At 41.9% G+C, this 25049-nt stretch overlaps 1 protein-coding gene across 6 annotated transcripts in view; it reads left to right on the forward strand.

Moving 5' to 3' along the window:
- Positions 1–2133: 2133 nt before the first annotated feature.
- The window catches only part of Aig1 (androgen induced 1), a 202398-nt gene continuing 179482 nt past the window's right edge, over positions 2134–25049 (forward strand). For all 6 annotated transcript variants that reach the window (XM_027401987.2, XM_027401988.2, XM_027401989.2 and 3 more), the window contains exon 1: positions 2134–2415. In XM_027401987.2, the coding sequence (XP_027257788.1) occupies positions 2275–2415 (141 nt within the window). In that variant the 5' untranslated portion in view covers positions 2134–2274. The remainder of the gene's footprint in view (positions 2416–25049) is intronic.

The following is a 25049-nucleotide window of genomic DNA, read 5'->3' on the forward strand; positions in this document are numbered from 1 at the left end:
ACCAGTTTGGTCTACAAAGTGAGTTCCAGGACAGTCAGAGCTGTCATACAGAGAAGCCTTGTGTTGGTAGTTTGAATGTAATTGTCTCCCATAATCTCATGGGGAGTGTCACTATTAGGAGGTGTGGCTTTTATGGAGTGGGTATGGCCTTGTTGGAGGAAGTATGTCACTGTGGGAGCTGGTTTTGAGGTTTCTTATGCTCAGGATATTGCCCAGTGTCTCAGTCAACTTCCTGTTGTCTGCAAGATATAGGAGTCTCAGCTACTCCTCCAGCACCACATCTGCCTGCATGCCACCATGCTCCCTGCCATGATGATAATGAACTGAACGTGTGAAACTGTAAGCAAGCCCCAATGAAATGTTTTCCTTATAAAAGTTTCTGTGGCCATGGTGTCTCTTCACAGCAATAGAAAAGCCTAATTACCTAATTAAGACAAAAAAATAAAATCCAAGAAAACAGAGAGCCTCTATGTTAAGTGATAAGCAAGAAGACTTGAGGATTGGAGACTGACATTCTTACAAAACATGATTTCAGTCAAGGTTTATGAAAAATGTTTCATTCTTAGGAACATAAAATCTTCTCACTATGGTGTTAAAATGGGTTCAAAACATGCCTCTGAAAACAAAGCAACAAAACACTTGATGTCATAGTAAATACATCCACAGTCAAATTTTAAATGGTTTTATAATCATAATATTTTACTTTATAATTATGAAGGAAAGGAAATGTTATTAACAACATTCTAAAATCTAAGTAGGAGAGGTTATCCCAACTTTGAAACGTCACTTCATTTTATAAAACTCCATTAAGGTCTTAGTAAGACTGAGGAGATCTTCAATAAATTAATTTTTTTCTGGCAGTCATGAATATTCAGCAAGGCCACACACACAGATAGACCCGACTTTAAAATGAGGATGAGTGTCTAAATTGTGAATGAAGAATGCTTTTATGCTTGTGGCTTCAGTTTCTTTCCGTATAATTGGGTCATTTGAAAAGAGCTAAGGGCTCTCCTCCCCGGTTGGTTGGAAAACTTCAGGAGTACATGCTACTATGCTTTCCCCTTTCCCTCACACTCTCTGACTCAGAGACTATTTGAAGGGGACACCTGTTTTGAATGGATCCACAGGAAATACCTATGTGGTCTTCTCATAACCGGACCCTTCATCTGGTTGGTTGAAATATGATCATGATTTAAAAAAAAAAAAATCCTACGCTGCCCACAGACTGTTGCAACTTCCCTGTGACAACATTTACTGGAAGGCTGAGGGAATCAACTTTAGGTTTACTTTCCTCCCATTGATCACTGGAACTGTAGTATAAGGGGGGAAATGTCGAAGTGCAAAAGGAATTTTAACTCCGACTGATTTGTATTAAATCACACATGCGTGGGTGAGATTTACTTCCTCCGGGTGGTTTGGCTTTTAAAACGGAATGTAGTTTCTCTCATAGCAGTAATGACAATCATCATAGATTTCTATTTATAAAACTCAGCCTAGTCGTTGAAATGGCTCAGCTGGTAAAGGCACTTGCAGTCAAGCCTCATGCATGACCTGAGTTTGATAGTGGATTACTCACACCAGTTGTCCTCTGACCTCCACACTTGTCCTGTGGTACACACACACACACACACACACACACACACACACACACACACACACACACACACACACACACACACGAGAGCGTGCGTAAAAAAAGTTTTAAAAGAACTTGTCTGAAGCTCATGTTTAATCTTCTGTTACATATTGATTAATTAATAAAGCCTTGTGGAATTTATAAGGGGTTTCACACACAGACATTAATGCTGATCAGCTTTAAACTCTCAAGCGAATCCTAAGTAATAGGAATCACCGTGTGTGACTTTACACGCACTGACTCCAGCGTGTGCGGCGGCAGCGAGCATCTCCAGGGCGAGCACCAGCAGCCCCGGGATGCTGGTCCGCCTTCACCCGGGCCGTGCTTCCGCTAGGCAGGCTGGCGGCAGACCTCGAGGACCGCCTAGGGGGCGCCCGGCCCGGGCCTCGAACGCAGCTGCAGAATGACGCAGATGACGCCAGAGATGACACCAGGCCGCCAGCCCGCGTCGGCCGCACTCTCGCCCCGCCCGCGCAGGTCGCCGGTGCGCTCGCAGCGGCGTCTGTCCCCCGGGACGCGCCCCGCCTCCTGCGCTCCGCCCCTCGCCGCGCCGCGCCCCGGTTCCCACGGCGCAACCGGGCACCGTGAACCAGTCCTCCCGCCCCACAAGCAGCCCCGCTGGGCCAGGCCGCGCGAACATGGCGCTTGTCCCCTGCCAGGTGCTGCGGGTGGCCATCCTGCTGTCCTATTGCTCCATCCTGTGCAACTACAAGGCCATCGAAATGCCCTCCCATCAGACCTATGGGGGGAGCTGGAAGTTCCTGACCTTCATTGATCTGGTAAGGCCATAGGCTATCCCCCACTTCCCCGCCCCCGTGTCCAGCCTGCACCGCCCCTCCCCGTGTGGTGTGTATTTGTGTTTGTGTGTGTGTGTGTGTGTGTGTGTGTGTGTGTGTGTGTGTGTGTGTGTGTGTGTGTGTGTGTGTGTGTGTGTGTGTGTGTGTGACACACAAACACTAGCATGTGTGTGCCACCAACAGCCAAGCTGGCTGGGCTCCCATGAAGGCCTGGATGCCCCTCTCTCCTTTTACCTGGTAGGTAGGAGAGGTAAAATGATGGGGGCACAGCCAAATGGGCACAGGTCTGCTTCTCAGAAGTGTCATGGGAAGAGGCGTCCACCACCAAAAGCGTCTGTCAGCCTTGGTCCCGAAGTGCTTTTCCAGAGCCACCTGCCAAGGTAAACTTGCAGCACTCATGCAGGAGACCGACTGTTGTCTGGTTTCTTGGAGCATGGCTCAGAAGCCCCCGATCCCCTCCATCGGAGGCAGAGAAATCACAGAATAAAACCTTCTTCTCACATGCTTTTCTGCCCATTGTCAACACTGTGTTTTTAACCTTTCCACTAGAAACACCCTAGAGAACGGTTCCTGGTGTGGCTTGACCTGACACACTTGGAACTTCCAGTCTTCAACAGTGAAAGTTTGTAGTTTGCATAATCATCTCTTCCCCGGACACATGATACTTTTAAAGAGGTGCAGGAGACTATAATTATTATTTTAAAGTTTTCCTACCTTGGATACTGAAAGCACTCTTGTAGATAACCAGAGGGTAGACACAGTGCCCAGTCATGACATGAGGTAGACCTGGAACTTCTGAGTGAAAAGTCACCAAGACCAAGTCAAAAGGTTTCCAGACATGGACAGTGTGTGGAAACAAAAGCAATTTAAAAACCACAGGGAAAAATATACAACCAACTCCTGGACTGCTAGGACTCTCTGAGATTATCCATAAAGTTGGCACATCCACAAAGTTGCCACAGATTTTGCTGACCCTTCATTTTGACAAATTTGAGTCTATTTGAAGATCTTTCCAGAGGTGTAGAATACTTGTAGAAATGCAGCTAGAGGCTTTCAAAGACTTTCTACTTGCATTATATAAGATATACTTCCCTCTGAACATATGAATTCCTTGACAGTGTTCTTTCTTTCTGTCCACCTGGGGAACACATAATGGGGCTTTGCTCTCCACTCCTTGTCACTTTCTGGTAGATGGTTGTCACCAGGATTACCTTCCTGGAGAAGCTGATAGACTAATCAGTGGAGAGTGGCTTTGCCAGATGTGTATGTAGTACAGCAGATGTTTGCATAGTCAGAGTCAGGCCCTGATAGTTATGTACAGAAAGACTTTAGAGCATGTACAAGGCACCAGGAAGCCCATTTCTTCTTAAGGGTGTTTGATGCTCACATCAGTGATGCTCACATGCCATTAAAAAATATGTGTATAGATTTTCAGAGTCCTTTAGAGTTAAGGCCTTCTCTCATTCCCGAGTCAGCTCTTCCCTGGAATTGGCCCATTTGAGTGTTGCCAAAGATGGAGCCATAGCTTTTATGAATACTGTTCTACTGTTCCTTTGCCTTACATAGGTCTTGTGCTGGGAACAGAGACATAGGTCACTGGGTGTGAGGGATAGGAATTGGGGGTGCTGGTTAATCCAAGATGGGGTTGCTGCTTCACACATCGGCACTGCTTATTATAAGTTAGAAAGCAAGGCTCACAAGAAACAATCTCCCTCCTATTATAACCTCCATGTGACTTGAAGCAGTAATAGGGTCAGTTTGCTAGGCTGCCATGCCCTTTCTATTTTTGTATTCAATGGTTGGACTGGCTTCTGCTTAATAGCACTTAACTATGCAGATTTAAAACTTTACTTCACATTTCTGCTTTAGCCCTCTGTTTATCTAGAGCTTCAATCCAATCACTCAAACTTGTCACATTCTGTGGCTCCTGATTGAAATAGAATAATTACGCTTAACCAGTAGTTCCTAAGAGAAACTCCATCTGAAATGTATTCCAAAAAGCATGCAAAGTGTTATTTTTCTATTGGAGGGTTTAAGTCCTTGGGGCATTGTACAGCTGTTCAAACAGCCAACCTGTCAGACCCTTGTGATGGCATAAAAAGAGGATCCTAATGAAAGTTACCATTTAATTTTACATTCCTGTGTGTGTGTGTGTGTGTGTGTGTGTGTGTGTAAACGACAGTGAATAAACTTTATTTACTAGCATCTTGGGCAATTTTAATGATTCTAGTCAATTTTTGAAGAGGACCATTGCTTTTCACAATTTTAATGAGAAGTTCCAATTTCTGGCCAACTTGGATCAGATGTAGAAAGGGCACTAATCCTGACAGTCGCAGCTGGGTTCTAGTCCTGCTGCATCAGTTTCCTCCAACAGGAGTCAGAAAACTTGGACTCACATATCCAGGTACAGGTGATTATGTGGTGGTGGCTATCCTGGCCCAATTCAAATCTTTCTTTGGGTAGGAGAGTCATTCTAGTAGATTCAAAGCCTGTGGTCAAAAGTTGAAACACAGCTTGTTGCTACCGGTAATCTCTGATTATTATTATTGCCTGAGAGTTGCTTTTATTAGTGTGGGAAAACTGTAAGAGAACAAGAGTGTTATTGGAGAATTCAGGTTAGTAAGTGGAAAAAGACCACATGGATGTGGTAGGGAGAATCATGGAACCCCCAAATTTCTACATCTCCAAGCCCAGAATCCATGACTATGTTAAATTACCTGACAAGAGAGGAATTACGGCTCCAGGTAGAATTTAGACTGCTTAACAACTGAGCTTAATTTTTCTGGACGATGCAGAATAATTAACTGGGCTCTGTGTACTCATGAACCTCCTTAAAAACAGAATGAGAAAACAGGGGAAGACTCAAGATGAGGAGGAAGAGGAAGGGGTGACCTTTGAAGTAAGGGACAGATTGGCATCATCATCGGTTGTGAAGATGGAAAAGGAGACCTTCAGGCCAGAGAGGGGCAAAGAATTGGATTTTCCCCTAGCATTTCTGGAGGCTATACAGATTTGCTGAGTTTTATCTCAGGGAAACCTGTTTTTAGGCTTGTGACTTCCAGAGCTATAAAATAATAAGCTTATGTAGTGTAGGCCACTAAAGTTTTGGTAACTTGTCCTAGCAGCGATAGAAAAAAGAACATTCTTGGTTGTCAAGCCTCTGGTTTAGAGAAATCATCCTCACAACTGAATGCAATCATTTGGCTGGTCATCTTTGCATATTAGACCATTGTTTCATTTTGGATTTTGTGGAGACATAGGATTTTACCTGCTTCTTCACATGGAGTATGTGTAACATTGGGCAGTGGGAGATTGTAAAAAGACCACACAACACGGGGAAAAGTAGGCCTTTGCTTTGCTGTGAACCATCTCAGAAACTATTGCCATACAACACCCTGAGCCAGAAGGACTACTCTTAATTGTAAACATGCCGGGAGAGGGAAATTAAACAAGTTGTTTGGATATTCTCTTAGTCAGTGTTATTACTGATGAGTTTTCTTCAGATGATCTGGATTCATGCCTGCATTCACTAGCTGCACAGTTCTTCTTCAGCTTGCATAGTAATTATTCCCAGAGATAATTAAAACAAAGAATTAGAATAAATTCAGCATAAATGAAACAAAAGGCGACGGTGTTGTATAAGCCCTCATGGTAGTGCTTGGAGCAAGAGGTTCTAAGTAAATGTCTGAATAAGTGGAAACGATCTCTTTCCAAATAGTTGATGAACATTGTTTTCTTGTCCTCCCTCCTTCCAAAACATCAGAGCCAATCTTAAAGCGTTTTGATCCAAACATTAGTTAGATGTGTACAGTAGAATGTCTAACAAAGGAGGCCGACTCAACTCCCTTGAAAACATGAGCTGGATATTTGTCATTAAAACTTAGCAATGATGTTGGATTCAAGTTCCTAAAATAAGTGAGGTCTGGTATTCTCATCTGCTATGGTTTTGTTACTTACCGTTTTGAGAGTTACCATTTCTCAGGGCAGCGTTTTGCTCATTGCTTTCATACTGACTTTTCATTCAAGCACTGGCTGGATGCTTTCTTTCACCTCCCCTTCCCCCATGCTCCAAGTGTCAGCTGAGAGACACATGACCAGCTTGTCCCAGGTGCCACTCTCTAACTCCTACCTTTTGGTTTAGTCATTTCTCCCTGGCTGTGACAAAATACCCCCAAAGAAGGGAATTAAGGGACTAACAGTTTAATTTGGTTTACAGTGTGACAGAAAGGATATAGACCTCCATGAAGGGGAAGGCGCATTGACAGGAGTGTGAAGTAGAGGGTCTTTTGATGTCAGGAAGCAGAGAATGGAGCTGGGGAGCAAAACGTAAAGGCTCACCCGTACTCATGCCTTTCCTCCAAGGAGGCCCAACCTCCTCAAGTTTCTATAACCTTCCAAAATATGCTCAGTTGGTGGGGACCAAGTGTTCAAACATGGGAGCCTATGGGAAACATTCCACACTTAAACCTTAACACCTTCTCAGCCAGAAATTGCATCTTAATAAGATCATCAGGTGATGCCTGCCCACATTCTAATTTGATAAATGGTGTTCTAGGCTGTGCTGTTTCGTAATTTAATGTGAAATGCCTGCATACATTAATTATAGCTTAAGTTGCCTTAAACTATGACATACTTAAAACATGCAAAAATTACAGCTTGAAATAAAATAGATATATAGGTGGTGGGTTAGTTACTACAATTGAAAAACATATAGAAATAATCTTCAGGGGAGCCAAGACATATAAAAATATTACATTCTCATATTGTCCCTAGAGTTGAAATAATGGAAGATTAAAAACCAATCATGGGGTAGTCTCTTCCGGGCACTGACTCTTTGAGACTGTCACTCATATCCTCATATTTAGGACACTGGTAGCATAATAGATAAATCCTTTTTAGTATTATAACTCAACATTCTTTTGTTTGCTTGATTTGTTTTTTGAGACAAAGTCTCAACTGTGTACCCCTGGCTGGGCTTGAACTGAAAGACATCCCCCTGTCTTTGTCTTCTCAATTCTAGGATTAAAGGCAAGTGCCACCATACCCAGATAATTAAGCATTCTTAAAATTGATGTTTCATAATTTTATGAAAGACCAAGGCAAGGTCTTATTTTTATCTGAGTGAATGGATTGAAAATTGGTTCACATTGTTGTTAGCATTATCTATTCTATTATCTGTTGCAAGAAGAATTTGAGAAAACTATAGAAGGAACAGAATAATAAAGATCTTGGGCTGTATCCCAAAGTGCAGGAGATGGTCAAGCTGATGTCTCTGGAGTATACATATTTCGCTTTAGACATGAGAACTTTTGGCAATTACGAAAATGTTAGTGGCAGACAGAATAAAATGCCCAAGCAACTGCACTTTGCATTTTAGTTAGTCTTATGTTCCCTTACATACTTATGAAGGACCATCTTGACTGCAGCTCGTGGCTTAATCTGAATCAGAAATACATTACCTTGGTATTCTTCTGTATGTTGCTATGTAACTGTGGTGTGTAGTTTTGCCAGTCAAAGCAACAAGTACCATATGGAGGCCAGTAATTCATCAATCTCCCTGAACAAAGTTAGTTAGTTTTTGTTTTTAATTCTTTTGGACATTACACAGAGGATGTGACTGCCTGCTTTTCTGCAGGACACTCCAATGTAAGTGAACACTTGAACTTGAACAATCCAATAGTTTCTTTTTGTTAGTTATTTTGCTAATCTAGGAGAAAAAAAACAGGAGGATAATCCTTTGCATTTAATCTCCTTTCTCTCTCTCTCTCTCTCTCTCTCTCTCTCTCTCTCTCTCTCTCTCTCTCTCTCTCTTAGGCTCCTTTTGGATTAGATATAGAACAGAAGCATTGGTTGGTCAGGGGAGGGGGAATGGGTGGATCGATCTTCTCCCCATTCTCCCCATCGATCCACCCATTCCCCCCTTTAGCTGAGAATGGCATTGAAATTTTAGAAAATCATGTGACTAGAGGTTGAGGTCACACTGTCCCCACCCTTGCCGTTCCCCCACGCCTGGTCTAACATTTAGCAAAATTGGTAACTACTTTTGAGGGTTTTCATCTGTTTTTCTGTGTTGTCCTGAAATGTCACATGTTTCTGTGGAGGCGCGAACAATAGTACAATTTTCCACGTTGAATCAGATGTTCTTGTGCTCTAACCAAGCCCGGAAAAATCTGGCTGCCTGGGGTTCTGTAATAGCAGGGCTTTCTCTGTGCAGCCTGTGTGAGACTGTTACAAGGCTCATTTCTCTCTCGAAGTGCACTGAGTCCCAGTGTATCGAGAAGGCTCTGTCTGAAAGTGACACACCCTTTGACAAGCTCCATTGTGGAGTAGAACATATTCTGGGGTGGGGGGTGGAGACATGCCTGCTTTCATCTATTGACACATATTTACACGTGTGGACACTTTTATATCATGGGAAATGTTAACTTCAAAAGCAGTGCTTAGTCATTATAGAAAATTTGTACATCTGTTACCACAAATCATTATTTTGTAATTTAAAAATATTAAAAAGGGGAAATATTTGTAAAATACAGGGAACCATAGGGAGGAAAGTATTTCCATCTTAATTCTCCCTAATTTCTTTACCTCTTGGTGTTTCTAGATGTTATTTATTGGACATTTATGTGCCCACAAAAATACACAAAATGTTATAATACAGATATGTGTATGCATATATGCACATATGTACATATATGACAGATTAAAAATATTATGTATGTTATTTTCAAATTACAAATATTACTCAGATACCAATGCTAGTATTTTAATATTTACTGTCAGTCATGCATATATTAATATAAACACAAGATCATTATCTGCACACATTTTCTGTAAATTTATTTTAAATTTCCATACATTAAATATACTTTTATGGATTTTTTCTGTTTTGATAGATGAATAGAATTTTGTAATTATTATCACGACTATCTAAAACATTGTATTTTTACTCTTCAGAGTCAAACACTCCCCTGAAGTGTTGTAGTTACAGATTTGCTTTACAATGTTATTTATGCTCTTTTCCTATAGTCTTACTGTTTCCTAGAAACAAAATAGAAAGAGCATTATATGTTTCTTATTCTATTTTTTTATTCACTTACCATAATTCTCAAATTAATGAATGCTTCTTTGCATCAGTAGTGTGTGTGTTCCATGTTGTTAAATCTACCACAGTTGGTCAATTTTATTTAATCTATTTTTATTGCCTTTATATGTGTGTGTGTGTGTGTGTGTGTGTGTGTGTGTGTGTGTATGTGTGTGTGTGTGTGTGTGTGTGTGTGTGTGTGTGTGTGTGTGTGTGTGTGTTTCTGTGTGTGTGTTCATGTGCCATGACACATGCGTATTGGTTGGTGGACAACCATGTGGTGTTCTCTTGTTCCATCTTTTTTCGGGTTCTAGGGACTAAACTTAGAATATCAAGCTTGTATTACTAGGTTTCAAGAGCCTTTACCCTCTGAGCTATCTTAGGCCAGTTTGTCTAATTTTTTAACACATGGAATTGTATTTGAGCCTTGCAAGTTTGCAGAAACAAGGAAAAGTACTGCTGTTAACATTTGTGGTTCCAGTTTTTATATGAACACAAGTTTTCCTTTGTAGAAGGTGTGTACCTTGAGTGCGATTGCTTGGTCACTATAAACACACATTTAACATAACATGAGAGCACCACAGTGATTTCCTGAATGGCTGCACCTTGTTGCAGAGACCCTGGCGGTGTATGAGTTCAAGCTATGTACTTTTCAGTATGTGGAGGTCTCTTCTATTTTATCTGTTTATCAACTGTTGTAAGAAAGACAGAGGGATCCTTTGTAGTAGTCTATACCCAATTCTCCCCAGTGATAACATTTTGCACCCAAAAGACTGGTACTGAAGCATTTAAGGTATGAACACTGTACATCCTAAGGTATGGATACTGTCTATCCTCAGAAGGATCCCTCAATGTAGCCTTTATCTTCCACTCTATCCCTGACCACTTGGCAATCTTAAATTTGCTCTCTGTTGCCATAATTTCAAAGAATCAATTTAAGCATGTTATTTAACTAGAAATATACATTTCTGACTGTTTGGAATTGTCTTTTTTAATTCACAATAATTCTCCAGAAGCTCATACACATTGTTAATATTTCATTCTAATGGATGTAACCAAGTTTGTTTAGCCATTCACACATTAAATGACATAAGGATTGTTTCTACTCTGGAGTATTATAAAGAAAGGTGCTGTGGATATTAGTGATCAGGTTTCTTTTTGTGATCATGAGCTTTCATTTCTTTCTCATAAATGCTCAAGAGCTAACAATGGCAGTTGCAATTGTAGATTTTTTGTTCATTTGTTAATTTTACTCTTTTTATTCAATTTGTGAAATCTTCCTCCTCCTTTTTTTTTTTTTCCTGAGACAGGGTCTCACTACATAGCTCTGACTGTCTGGGAACTCAACTATGTAGATCAGGCTGGCCTTGAACTGACAAGAGATCTGCCTGCCTTTGCCTCCCATGTGCTGGGGAAGTTTTCATCCATTATTTCTTCAGTTATTTTTTCCTGTACCTCTTTATTTATCTCTTTCTCTGGGACTCTGGCATTTTGATTATTGTGTCACAGTTTAATGGGTTGTCACTTTTTTTGGTTGCACAATTTCTATTGATCTAGGTTCAAAGTTACTGATTTGTCTGCCACCCATTTTCTTCTACTGAGCACATCCCTTTAGTTTTTTTTAAAAAATTGAATATTCTCTTATTTAGGGTTTCTAATGCTGTGATAAAAATACCTTGACCAAAACCAACTTGAGTAGGAAAGGGTTTATTTTATCTTACAACTTTCAGGTTGTACTCTGACACTGAGAGAAGTCAGGGAAGGAACTTAGGGTAGGAGCCTGGAAGCATGAATTGAAGCAGAGGATATTGAGGAACACTGTTTACTGTCTTACTCCTTAGGGTTTGTTCAGCCTGCTTTCTTATACCATCCAAGATCCAGAAGTCGTTCTGCCCACAGAGAGCTAGCTGGGCCCACCCTCGTATATGGCTGGTTTTGTGTGTCAACTTGACACAAGCTAGAGTCATAAGAGAGGAAGGAGCCTCAGTTGAGATCCAGCTGTAAAGCATTTTCTCATTTAGTGATCAATGTGGGAGGGCACAGCCCAAGGAGGGTGGTGCCATCACTAGGCTGATGGTACTGGGTTTGATAAGAAAGCAGGCTGAGCAAGCCAGGCAAAGCAAGCCAGTAAGCAGCACCCCTCCAGGGTGTCTGCATCAGCTCCTGCTTCCAGGTTCCAGGGCTGCTTGAGTTCCTGTTCTGACTTCCTCCAATGATGGACTATGATTCAGAAGTATAAGCCAAATAAACCCTTTCCTCCCCAACTTGCTTTTTTGGTTATAGTGTTTCATTGCAGCCATAGAAACCCTAAGATAACACATCAATCATTAATCAAGAAAATGCCCTTTGGTCTTGCCCACGGGCAGTCTGGATAGGGGCATTTTCTCACTGCACCTCCTCTTTCCAGACAACTCCAGCTTGTGTCAAGTTGACAGTAAACTCATCCAGAACAGATAATGGATGTTTTAGATATGAAATGACCATCTGGTTCCCTTTCACAGTTGCTGTTGCCTGGAAATGCATTTCTACTCATCATCCATTTCAACAGTTTTCACATTTACCTTAAAGAATAGTTCCAAAGAGTCGCTTTGAACTCTTTGCCTTGTTATTACAATGTCTGAACCAACTTTGATTTAGCATCTGTTGATCTAGAAATATATGTATGTGTATGTCTTATTTTTCTGTGTATTTGTGCACATCAAGTTTTTGGGTTTAATGCCCCCAACCTTTTAAACAATTATTTGTGTGAGATTCTGGGCCATTTCAAAGTCATATGGAAATGTTTATTCGTTGGTTTGTTTTAGTAGGATATCATCCTGTTTGGGTTTTAGTTTCATATCCTGTCTCATGGAGGTTTTTGGTGTCCATAGAAATTTCAGTGTGCTCTCTGCTTTTGGAGTCTGACAGGATCTTGCACTACTCAGGTTAGCTGGGATATGAACACTGACTGAGGTGGCATTTCCTGTTTTGAAGCCACCACTCTGTTTCTTTGGGTCTTTTCTGTTTGTGCCTGGGACTGATGTCAGTCCTTACGCACTTGTGTATTAGCATTCTTCAGTTTTTCTTTCCAGTTATGTCTGTCATGTGATCTGTGCCCTGCTTCCCCTGTCTCAAAGGATGGTGTCTTCTTGACTGTTAGTGTCCCATTCTGTCATGCAGTCCACACAACTGGGGTGTGGCTCACAGTGAAAAGGCAAGAAAAGAGATAAAATACACTCTTTTATAACCTACTTACTGTGCTTATTTTCTTGGGACCAATTCTTTTTTTCCTACTGTATTAGTATAGAGGAAAGGTTTTTATGGGGCTGGCAAGGGCCAAGGGGAGTAGATACTTATGCTAATGTGGGGACAGGCACAGAGAGGTGGACTCTCCATTTCTAGAACATGGAAGTTTTGCTAGTCCTCAAGCTGAGAAGAAGGGTTTCCTGAGGAGTTTCTGCTGCCCTTGCTTGCTGTATTGTTCCTGGATCCAGCTGCTCTCAGCTTACATCCAGGGGACAGAGAGACTTGCAAGGCCTTGGAGCTCATCCTGTACTTCTCATTCGTATCCACATTAGCGTCTGATCACCCTGCGTTGTGCATTTTCCAAACTTCCCTGATAGCTGATTTTCCTGTTCTGTTCAGTTTTTAGTGATCACTTGGAATGACAGGTGATAGCAGCTTGCTTGTATTTGGACTAGCCCCAGAAGTAGCCTGCATATGGTTTTAATACCTGGTTCTTAAGCAATATTTTGTAAACATTTTCCCATGTCATCATACATTTAAATAAAGGTATATTCCTTCATGTGGGTGTGTCTATTGATTGTCCTAGCCAATGTATGAATAGATAAATCTTATGCACATCTTTGATTATTTTCTGGGGATGAATTCTTCGACACAGAATAGCAATACTAAGTTATTAAGAGCAGGTCTTAACTTTAGATCACTTTGCAATCCTTCCAATACCAGAGCAAAGGTCTGTCTACACTCCAGTTAGCCCTCTAGAGTGGAATGTCTACAGTACAAATGCCAACAATCACTCAAGTCTCTTCAGCCTAGCTGGTTCCTGTCCAGGCACTGCAAACCTTTCACCACATATCTCATAAACGTAAGTGACTCGCTTACTCTGTCTTTGACTCTGAGTGTATAAAACGCAGTGCTATTAGCTACGTTTGGTTTGGGCTCATAAATATCTGAGCCAAACATAAATCTTCATGTCCTAATCCTAATTAGTATAGAAGCAACGTGGCTGAAGAGATTAGTATGGCTTTCTGTGTATGGTCACCACGTGAATGTTTGTGCATTCTGTTCATCTTCCATTACAATTGTACTTAGCATGGCCATGAGTGATTGATGAGGTCCAATTTGAAAAGTTGGCTTTTCACCATTAGGAGTCTGATGGAAGTTTCTTTGCTGTTCCGTGACACATCCCTTTTCTGTCATATTCTTACACATATCCTTGCTCTTGTTAAAAAGTGTACAAGAACATTTACACAATGGAGTACTACTCAGCAGAAAAAAAATGGAATCTTGAAATTTGCAGGAAAATGGATGGAACTCGAAGAAACCATTCTGAGTGAGGTAATGCAATCACAAAAAGACAAACATGATATGTACTCACTCATATGTGGACCTGCTTTATGATACATAGTAGGGACCATCAGAGCTGTTTTTAATGATGTTGCTCAGAATGGTTTCCTTCCAGATGATGATTGAGAAGCTAATTAAAAAAAAAAATTGGTTCCAGGTACCACAAGAGTAACAAAACTGTGCTGTTTTCTGGGATTTAGTTTTTCACTTTTTTTTTTAAAATGGAGAGTGCTGGATGTCTCTACACTTTTGTTCAAATGACTGCAGAACCTGGAAAAGCTGTTGCTGCTATTGATGCATAACATACTGCCATTATTGGTCTTTATATATATATAAAAAATATGTAATTTGAATTTTTGGAAACTTTAGCTGTGCTGTCAACTTTGGAAAAAAACATCCTAGTTTACCGTGTTGAGTTGGCATTGTACAAAAATTAACAGCCATATTGGTCTAGAAATGTTGAACTTAATTCTTTTCCATTTGTACAGGGGTAACACACTGTATTAAATATGTAAGGTCTTAAAAAAAGAAGGGATTTTGAGGGCCCATCCCTTGTGAAGGGATGCTCTCTTGACCTGGACACATGGGGTAGGGCCTAGGCCTGTCTCAGGATGATGTGGTAGACTTTGGGGAGCCCCTTTTGAGGGCCTTACCCTGCCTGGGGAGTGGAGGGGGGATGGCTAGGGGCAGGTGGGATGTTGGGGGGAGGGGAGGGAGATGGAGAAGGGATTGACATCTGAAGCAAGCTTGTTCCTAATTTGAACTAATAAAATAAAATAAAAGTATACAAGGAGTGGAGACAGAGCTCAGTCAGTAAAGTACTTGATTCACAAGCAAGTACTGAGTTTCATCCTCCAGAACTCACTTAAAATAGACAGGCATAGAGAAACTAGTAAACAAGGAGGACCCTAAGAGAGACAAACATTGTCCCCTGGAGAAGGGGAAAGAGTCACAATCCCCTGAGCAAACTGAGAGCATGGGAAGAGGAGGGAGGGAGCTATGAGAATGAGAAGGGAAGAAGAGGAAGAATGCAGAGGTCATGAGGAGCAGAAAGGTTGAGTCAGGTGAAGAATAGAAGAAAGGGTATGTGATAGGTAGGGTTTTAGTTGGGGGGTGGTAGGGGATGAGGGGAGGGAGAAGGGAACTGGGATTGTCATGTAAATCAATCTTGTTTCCAATTCAAATAAAAAATGATTAAAAAAAATAGACAGGCATGATGGCAAATGACTGTTTGCTCAACACTGGAGAGGAAGACGTAGGCCGATACCTCTTGGCTCCCTGGCTAGCGAATCTAAATTAATCGGTGAGCCCCAGGCCAATGAGAGAACTTGTCTCAAAAACTAGGTAGATGGTTAATGAGGAATGACCGGCAAATTTGACCTCTATCCTCCACATGCTCATGCACCCCCCCACACACACGTAGATATCCTTTTTTAAAACACTCTTGCATATTTCCTGTTCAAACAGGTCACATCTATATTTATGCAGAAGTTTTCCAATACTATAAGTGAGTAATTTGAACAAGTGTAGTTAAGGAAATATTTACCTATGTATACAGGGCAAAACACAGCAGAACCCTTGCAAACTGGAAACTGGGGGCAGGCTACCACTGCTAGACATGCTGCAGCAGCCTGTGTATGGCATAGGGTCCCTTCAGGAACTGAGTGAGGAAAGCAAAGGCCCTGTGGTGCTTTGCATAAGAATTGCCTCCCATAGGCTCAGATATTTGAATATTTGATCCTCAGTTGGTGGCACTGGAGATCATGGAGCCTTTAGGTGGCAGAGCCTTGCTGGAGGAAGTACATCCCTGAGACTGGGAGTGAACCCTGAAGGTCTATAGCCTCGGCCCGACTTCCTCCTCTTTCTCTCTGCTATGTGTAATAAAATACTGCTCTGCTTCCTGCTCCTGCTGTCATACCCTTCCTGCCATTATGGACTCTGTCCCTCTGGCACTGGAAGGCACAAGAAACCCTGTCTTCCTTTAGATGCTTAGGTCATGGTATTGCATCACAGCTACAGAAAAGTTACTAATACAACCCCAGCCTTCTGTTCTATTCTCTGTCCAGTCTCCTGTAGGTGTTCCTCACTTTTTAAAACTGGGGGAAAGCCAAAGGCAGGAAAACTTCTTGAGGCTGCTCAGTGACATCTATCATTAACTACAGGAAAATGGACTGAATTCAGAGCTCCTACCATGGATATTTTCAGAGATCTGTGGCTAACTTATAGCTCACTGTGTGCTCTGAAAGAACATGTCTGTTTCACAAGGCATTTCTTTATAGCTGAATATAAAATGATAATGCTAAACATGACCTCTTATTAATTATGTCACCAATTTATTGGGACGATTATATTCTTTGATGAGCCCATTAATATTAGTGATACTACGTGTCTCTTGGGCTGTATAGCATGTCTTTAAGCACTAATTCTTTTCAATCGTCACTCTTTTCTACTTGGAAGATCTGTACTCTTGAGCAAGCACAACTTCTCACCTAGTCATGCCTATCCAAGCAGCAGAACCATATTAAAGGAAGTCACAGAAGGATTCTTGTCTATGTGGCTGGGCAGTTATGACTGCCGGTCTCAAATGGTTCACTATATGCTTGTAGACAGCGTCCTCTCCTCACAGAATGCTTTTCACTTTTCTCAGTCCTAGTATCTTGGACATCTATTCTCTTCACCAGTGTGTTTAGTTCTCCAGAGAACTATATTTATTTGTTTGTTTGTTTGTTTAAGTATTTCATACATGAATACAATGTATTTGCACTATTCTCACACTTTTTTAAAATTTCTCCAATGTCTCCCCAGTTTCTTTTTGAGTTCAGGACTTCTTTATATGTGTGTGTATGTGTGTGAGTGTGTGAGTGTGTGTGTATATTATGTATGTATATATATTTGTGTGTGTTTATCACCTTTATTTGCATAGGTTAAGAGTTGACCACTTGGAATTGAGTTCTTGTCCTTGGATAAATTAAGCAACCAGTCAGCCAGTCAGCCAGCCAGCCAACCAACCAACCAACTAACCAGCCAACCAAAGAAACCTGGTTCTCCCTTCCTCAGCAGTCATTCACTGCCCATAGCTCTTTATCTAGGCATGAAGTTTTGTGAATTTTTCCTGCATCTGTGTTGGCATGTGGACTAGTGTGATCTTCAAAGTTTTCTTTTAGGCAGCCATATTGTTTAAAGCTCATGGTGGCAACGTCCCTGTCCTATCCAGAAGAAACTGTCACACAGCAGATATCCTGATTCTCTGGCTCTTACAATCTTCCTCTTTCCTCTTTGATGATGTTTCCTTGTGTCTTAGGTGTAGTGGTTGTGTTATATAGATGTTCTGTTTGAGGATAGGCACTCCACAGTCATTATTTTCACCCAGATAGCAATTTTAAGTCAGTGAGAACAAGGACCATGTTCTTGTCTCAGTGAGAGAAGAAAATCAATCAGAAGGAACTTGCATGACTGTCACTCACAAACATACCTTCTTATCTTTACTTGAAACTGTCCATCTACCCTTCCTTTCACAATGATCAACTCTTTTGTGAATACACTGGACTTCAAAACCTTTTGCCTTCTGAATGGCACAGACTGTCTCTTCTCCCTTCCCTGTTGTACTGTTTTCCATTTTGACTGTCCTGTTTCCATCAGCATACAAACGCACTGTGCCATCTGTCATCTTAAACATAACAAAATAAAATTTGTTTTTATCTTGAATTGTCGAATGCCACCCGATTTCTCTGGATGTGTTTTCAGAAAAACTTGAAAGCTAAAATTGGAAGTTCTGGTTTCAGCTTCCTCTTCCCCTACTCTTGTTAAAAACACCCGATTCCAAGGAATCAGCTTTAATTAAGGCCACTACTGACCACCGGGTCAGTTAATACCATAGCATAGCATTGCTGAGGCTTTATGTAACCTAAGCTCCCAGAAATGTTTGGTAGTGCTCCTTGCAGCACTACCACAGAGCCTGACCTCTAGGAATCCTGATTGTTTTGGGTATCATCGAACCACTGTTGTGGTTTCCTATTTTATTCCTCCTGGTTGTATTCTCCTCCTCCTCCTCCTCCTCCTCCTCCTCTTCCTCCTCCTCCTCCTCCTCCTCCTCCCTTCCTCTTCCTCCTCTCCTCCTCCTCCTCCTCCTCCTCCTCCTCCTCCTCTTCTTCTTCTTCTTCTTCTTCTTCTTCTTCTTCTTCTTCTTCTTCTTCTTCTTCTTCTTCTTCTTCCTCCTCTTCCTCCTCCCTCCTCCTCCTCCTCCTCCTCCTCCTCCTCCTCCTCTTCCTCCTAAGTGTTGAATTCCCCAGGAATCATTTCTAGGCTTCCTCCCTTTCCAGACTACATTCATGCCTCTGGATTGGGGGGAGTAGGTGGGGTGGGCTGGGGGAAGCTCATTTTGTATCCTGCGTTGAAAGGCTCTCCAGGTGATGATGGTCCTCCAAAGTGAAACTTATAACATCTGTCTCTTCTAAGCCTCAAATCCCCTGTACAGCTGTCTCTTTTCAAATTTATATTAAAACAGTTCTTGACTTCACTCCTCAACCACCTCTACCTCATTGTTCTTCATCTACATGAATACTACCAGCATCCAATACTTTGTTGCACAACCCTTCACTAAAGGACTAATTGAATTTTCATTAGCATCTTTACTTCTCCTAGTGGCTATCTTCTCTTTAAAACTGTACTAAAATTATAAACACTCCAGCAAGAATATGTAGCTCTTAAACATTTAATTCAGTTGGTAGTTACTAGGTAATGGGAAATGATCTGTTCATTTTTGGGAAATGACCTAAGATTAGAGAAAAAATTCTTCATTCATATGTCAAAGCACATGATTTTGAAAAATGTTCAGTTATCTTGGAGACATTTTGCTGAATTTTTTTTATTTAAAAAAATCCGTTTTTTTATGTTATCATTTAGGAGCAACAACCACATATTTTCTTTTACTCCATTTCAATATGGGCACATCTGGTTTTGACTGAACGTTGAGCGGTAAATCTTAGCAGTTCTTTTCACTTACTTCAAGTCCTGCAAAGCCCCCATAAGCGTTGCATCTAGAAAAGGTGCAAAGACCAGCATGCTTCTCACTCTGCAGAAGCTAAGCTGGCATGCTCTCCTTCCCCTGAACTTGTGGGTTCTCTCTCCTGTTGCCTGCACATTGTAAGTAAGAGGGGCTCGAAAAACTTTTAATCATAGAATAACTGATGAAACAGTGTAGCATGTAAATAAATTATTAAGGAACTAGATTGACCACCATTGCAGTTTTCACACACACACACATCTTTTTTTTCTGGCCAATCTTTTTGCCTCCTGCCTGAAGTCTCTACCACCCTAGGATTTAATCCTCTTTAAAATAATATGTACCCTAAACTAAATATTGTGTTCCTTGGTTTTGCTTGATTAGGGCCTTCATAAAAATGCTCTCATTATGAAGTCTTTCTTTACCCAAACAGAAATAGCATGTTTCAACAGGGTAAACTTGACAGCACAATGGCCCATTGTGATGCTGCTTACACGAGTGTGCTCTTTATTGCCTTCCGTACTATGTAATTTGGATTTGCAACTGATTAGCCAATTAGGAGTTGGAAGGAAGAGATGTAAATGTTACCATCTAGCTGACAGAATGATTTATTAGAAGCATGTATTTGTGGAATGTCACCTGCTTTGTTGTTTGGGAGGCCTCATGCCAAACCTAAACATGAGTGTCAGTGGCAGACCTGTGCCCAGCTGTTTAAGAAAACCCAGGCACAGCTGAATCCTAGCAAAGTACAGGGTGTTTGTTTGCCATCGGTGTCCCACTGATTTTCAAATACTTACTTTTTCTGTGGCTTTTACAGGTGTGACGGAAACCTTGTCACACCTGGACATAACCCACTGGCTCTGCTGCTGCTTGTGCTGTTACCACCTTCTCATCCTTGTCCCTTCCCATTGCCACTTGGGTGTCTGGGCCTTAGGTTTACAAGAAGACTTCTCTGTCCTCTTTGAAAACTCTATAAACAGGTTCTTTTTATTGACCTTATGTTTATCTTGATTTTAGAGGAGGTAGGAGACTTTCTTTTCATTTAAAAATAATGAGAAGAATTCTATTTATATTTTGTATTAGTGTGATTTAGATAGACAGTACTGGCAACTAGTGTTTTAAAGGAAACAGGAAAATTAGAATTTATTTAAAAAATCTTTTTAAAATTGAAAATAGATTCTTCTCTCATACAGTACATCCCAACCACAGTTTACCCTCTCTCTACTCCTCCCAGCTCCCTGCCACCGTCCCTCTCCCTTGAGATCTACTCCCCTTCCATCTCTCAACAGCAAAGAGCAGGCCTCCAAAAGACACCAACCAAACACGACAAAACAAAATTCAATAGACAAGGCAAAATCCCTCATACCGAGCTTGTACAAGGCAACCCAATAGGAGGAAAAGGGTCCCAAGAGCAGGCAAAAGAGAGATACACCTGCTTCCACAGTTATAAATCCTACTAAAATGCCAGACTAACAGCCATAACATATTCAGAGGACCCTACAGGCCTCGTGCTAGCAGGTTTCGTCTCTGTGAGCCCATATGAAACCTGATTAGTTGATTTAGTGGGTCATCTTCTCCTGGTGTCCTCCATCTCTTCTGACTCCTACAAATTTTCTGCCCCATCTTCCATGGATTCCCTGAGCTCTAAGGGGAAGGACCAAAGGAGACCTCCAGTCTAGGCTCTCTCTATCCACATGTCTGGCTGTAGGGCTCCACATCTGCTCCCATCTGCTGCTAGAGAAAGCCTCTCTGATGATGACTGTCACAAGACACCAATCTGGTTGTCTGACAGTGGAAAATAAGAATTTAATTTGACTGTAAGTTTTGCCTAAAAAATAATTAGACATTCAACAAAGAGGACCCTAAGAGAGACATACATGGATGAGAGATACCATAATAGAGGGAGCTATTATAGGCTTGAGGAGAGATTTCCAGAGATCTACAAGGATAACACCATCTGGCAATCTAAGCAATAGTGGAGAGGATACCTTAAGTGCCCTTCCCTGATAATGAGATTGATGACTACCTTATATGTCATCCTAGAGCCTTCATCCAGTGGCTGATGGAAGCAGAGGCAGACACCCCACAGCTAAACACTGAACTGAACTCCTGGAACCCAGTTGCAGAGAGGGAGGAGTGATGAGCAAAGGGGTCAAGACCAGGCTGGTGAAACCCACAGAAACAGCTGACCTGAGGAAGGGGGAGCTCATGGACCCCAAACTGATGGCTTGGAGGCCAGCATGGGACTGATCCAGAACCTTTGAACATGGGTGTCAGTGAGGCTGCCTCTTTATCCCTGGTGTATGAATGGACTTTGGAAGCCCATTCCACATGGAGGGATGCTCTCTCAGCCTGGACACATGGGGGAGAGCCTAGGCCCTGCCCTGATTGATATGACAGACTTTGGAGTTTAGGACCTCACCCTCCCTTGGGAGCGGAGGGGGAATGGATTGGGGGGCTGGTGGGGGAGGAGGGAAGGGAGAGGGAGCTAGGATAGACAAAAAATGTGAATGTTACCTATTAAGTAAAGGATAATCACACACACACACACACACACACACACACACACAGAGAGAGAGAGAGGAGAGAGAGAGAGAGAGAGAGAGAGAGAGAGAGAGAGAGAGACATGGACCCCCCTGAGAAGGGGAAAGGGACAAGATCTCCTGAGTAAATTGGGAGCATGGAGGGAGGGGGTGGGAGGTAGGAGAAAGAGGAGGGGAGATTTGGAGCAGGGAAGAGAACATGAGGGATCAGGAAGGTCAAGTTGGGGGAAGAACAGAGAAGGAGAGCAAGGAAAGAGATACCTTAATAGAGGGAGCCTTTATGGGCTTAACGAGAAACTGGCACTAGGGAAATCTGCAGGAATCCACAAGGATGACCCCAACTAAGAATCTAAGCAATAGTGGAGAGGCTACCTTAGATGTCCTTCCCCCTAAAATGAGATTGATAACTACCTTAAATGCCATCCTAAAGCTTTCATCCAGTAGCTAATGGAAGCAGAAGCAGAGATTCACAGCTAAGCACTGAAGTGAACTCCTGGAATCCAGTTGTAGAGAGGGAGGAGTGATGAGCAAAGGGAACAAGATCATAGGTGGAGGGGTGAGTGCGGGGAGGGGGGACCCATAGAAACCACTGACCTGAGCAGGTGGGAGCTCACAGACCCCAGGCTGACAGTTGGGGAACCAGCATAAGACCAAACCAGGCCCCCTGAACGTGGGTGTTAGTTGAGGGTCTTGGGCTGTCTATGGGGCCTCTGGCAGTGGAACAATATTTATCCCCAGTGCATGAATGGGCTTTGGAATCCCATTTCCTATGGAGGGATACTCTCAGCCTAGATACACGGGGAGGGCCTAGGTATAACAATAACTCTTTCAGCCAGCTACCTGAGTTCTGCCGCCACATTAGAATCCCCAAAATAACACAGAGATTAATATTAGGTACAATGCTGCTGGCCAATGATTAAGAGTTCTTATTTGCTAGCTCTGTCTTAAGTATTAACCATAACTATTAATCTATATATTTTATAAGGACTTATCTTATTGAGGACACCAGACATGTGTGTCCTTTCTTCCCGGGATCACATTGCGACTCCTGTCTTTACTACATTTCCCAGAACCCTCCTAGACTCATAGCCCCACCTATCTTGCTTTCCTATTGGCCAACAGTGCTTTATTTATCAATCAATAAGACAAACATATACACAGAAGGACTATCCCCATCACCTAGGTCCTACCCAAAATGATGTGACAGACTCTGATGATCCTCCATGGGAGATCTCACCTTCCCTGAGGAGTGGATGGCGGGGTGGATGGGATGTAGGGTTGGTGGGGGGAATGGGAGGGTGGGAGGGAGAGGGAACTGGGTTTGGGATGTAAAATAAGACATTTTAATTTAAATAAAAATTAATTTAAAAAGACAAAAAAACTTTGAAAAGGGCCTCAGTAATGATCACATCTAACATTATTTTCTTTATTTTAAAGGGAAGTTATACTGGGCCTGGCATATAGTTCATACCCCGCCCGCCAATTAAAGGGGAATGTCAGACTTTAACACTTGATAACTAGCCCTGGAGTTTAGTTCAAGGAGTCTGGAACATTATAAATGATTAAAGCAACCCACTTAACAACTATTACTGAGCCTAATCAACTAATCAACTCACATCAGGAGCTGTACAGTGAAGTATCCATATGCATTTTGCATTTGTCCTGCTGAAGGATATGGGTGCATTTGCAAGCATACTGTTTCAGTGCTTAGAGGCAATTTACCACTGTAGATGTGGTAAATATGGACATTTTCTAACATGCTGCTGAACAACTGTTTCCTGATTTCTTCGGATCCTGGATCCTCACCTGAACTCCTCCATGAGCCTAAGCTAGCTTCAGGCCCCAGACAGAATTCTTAGTGGTGACATGGTGAAAAGTCCTTGCCCCATCAGAATAACTTGCTTCTACTTGCTGCTCTGATTTGCTTTGTGTGATTTTGCTCCATTATTCATAGAGTTATGTCAAAGCCTCACAGACATACTGAGAAGTACTCAAATCTTACTGGAACAGCTCACCAAGTGATGTCATCACCACCTCGTCAACATGCTAAGCTTTCTACATCCTCTGGGGATCTTTAGTCTGTCAAAGACCCCATCACAAGATTAGCACTGCTTATAGTGGAATCCTATAGTTTGTATTATGTTTTCCCTAGACTGTTTGCTTAATAGCTGTCTGTGGAGTTTATGGATGGATGCTTGTGGGGGCATTTGATCTTACCACTGCTATCTGAGGTCCTTTTGGTGTGTTTTAGTATTGCTTTCCATTTTATTTCTGGTGTATTTTTGAGTTACTTTCAATTCTGAGTATTCTGAGTAAGGCTTCTGTGAGCATATGCATGTGGTGTGTGTGTGTGTGTGTGTGTGTGTGTGTGTGTGTGTGTGTGTGTGTGTGTACATATGTGTGGGTACGTCTGTGTAGGAGTAACATTGGGGAGTGATAGAGACCTTTGTGTTTAGCTGAGAAGATAATGCCAAATGATTTCCTCAGGCAGCTTTAGTAATGTCTGTTCCTCATGGCAGTGTTTAGGAGCTCCAGTTATTCTGTATTTTCAGTAACACTTTGTGGCATTATTTTTAAATTTACTTAAAAAGCATTCCACTTATTAGGATGAGTCTTTAGTAATATTTTATTATAGTTTGAACTTGAATTTTTATGATGTTAAAAGTTAAACATTTTTATTTGCTTCATGGCTGCTTGAGTTCTGTGAAATGCCTATTGAGCCCTTTACCCACTAAAATAAAGTTGAGAGATCTCACTTTTAGTTTCTGGTTTGTAGAAAATACTTCTGAGTAAAGAATGTGAACCCTTTTCAGATACATAGGGTAATTTATTCCCCCACATCTGTGACTTACCCCCATATGTGTGCTATTCCCCCCTCTCTCCGTGTGTGTGTGTGTGTGTGTGTGTGTGTGTGTGTGTGTGTGTGTGTGTGTGTCTGTGTCTGTGTATACATGTGTGCTCATGGATGTGTAGGCTGAGGTTAATCTCAGATGTTATTCCTCAGATGCCACCAGTTTGTTTTTGAGGCAAATTCTCTCTTTGACCCAGGACTTGCTGATGAAGTTAGGCCAGCTGGAGGCAGTCCTGATCCTCCCATCTCTGCCTTCCAACTAGGATGCCAAGCGTGAGCTACCACACCAGGCGTTTTATAACAAGCAGTTCTGGGGCTAGAACTCGGGTCTCCATGCTTGCAAAACGGGCACTTTACCAGCTGAGCCATCTCTCTAGCTGCTCTATTTATGCTATATTTGAATTCTTTACTTTGCTGAGGCCCAGGTTATCAATCTAAGTCATTGCTGTGGGGATTTCTTTTCCTTTCATGTAGTATTTATCTTATTGAAGATCACAAGGGAATTTTCCTGTGCTGTCTTCCAGAAGGTTTGTCATCTTAGATTTATTTCTATCCATCCATTGGTACTTT

This window comes from Cricetulus griseus, chromosome 2, assembly GCF_003668045.3.
Source record: "Cricetulus griseus strain 17A/GY chromosome 2, alternate assembly CriGri-PICRH-1.0, whole genome shotgun sequence".
Lineage (NCBI taxonomy): Eukaryota > Metazoa > Chordata > Mammalia > Rodentia > Cricetidae > Cricetulus > Cricetulus griseus.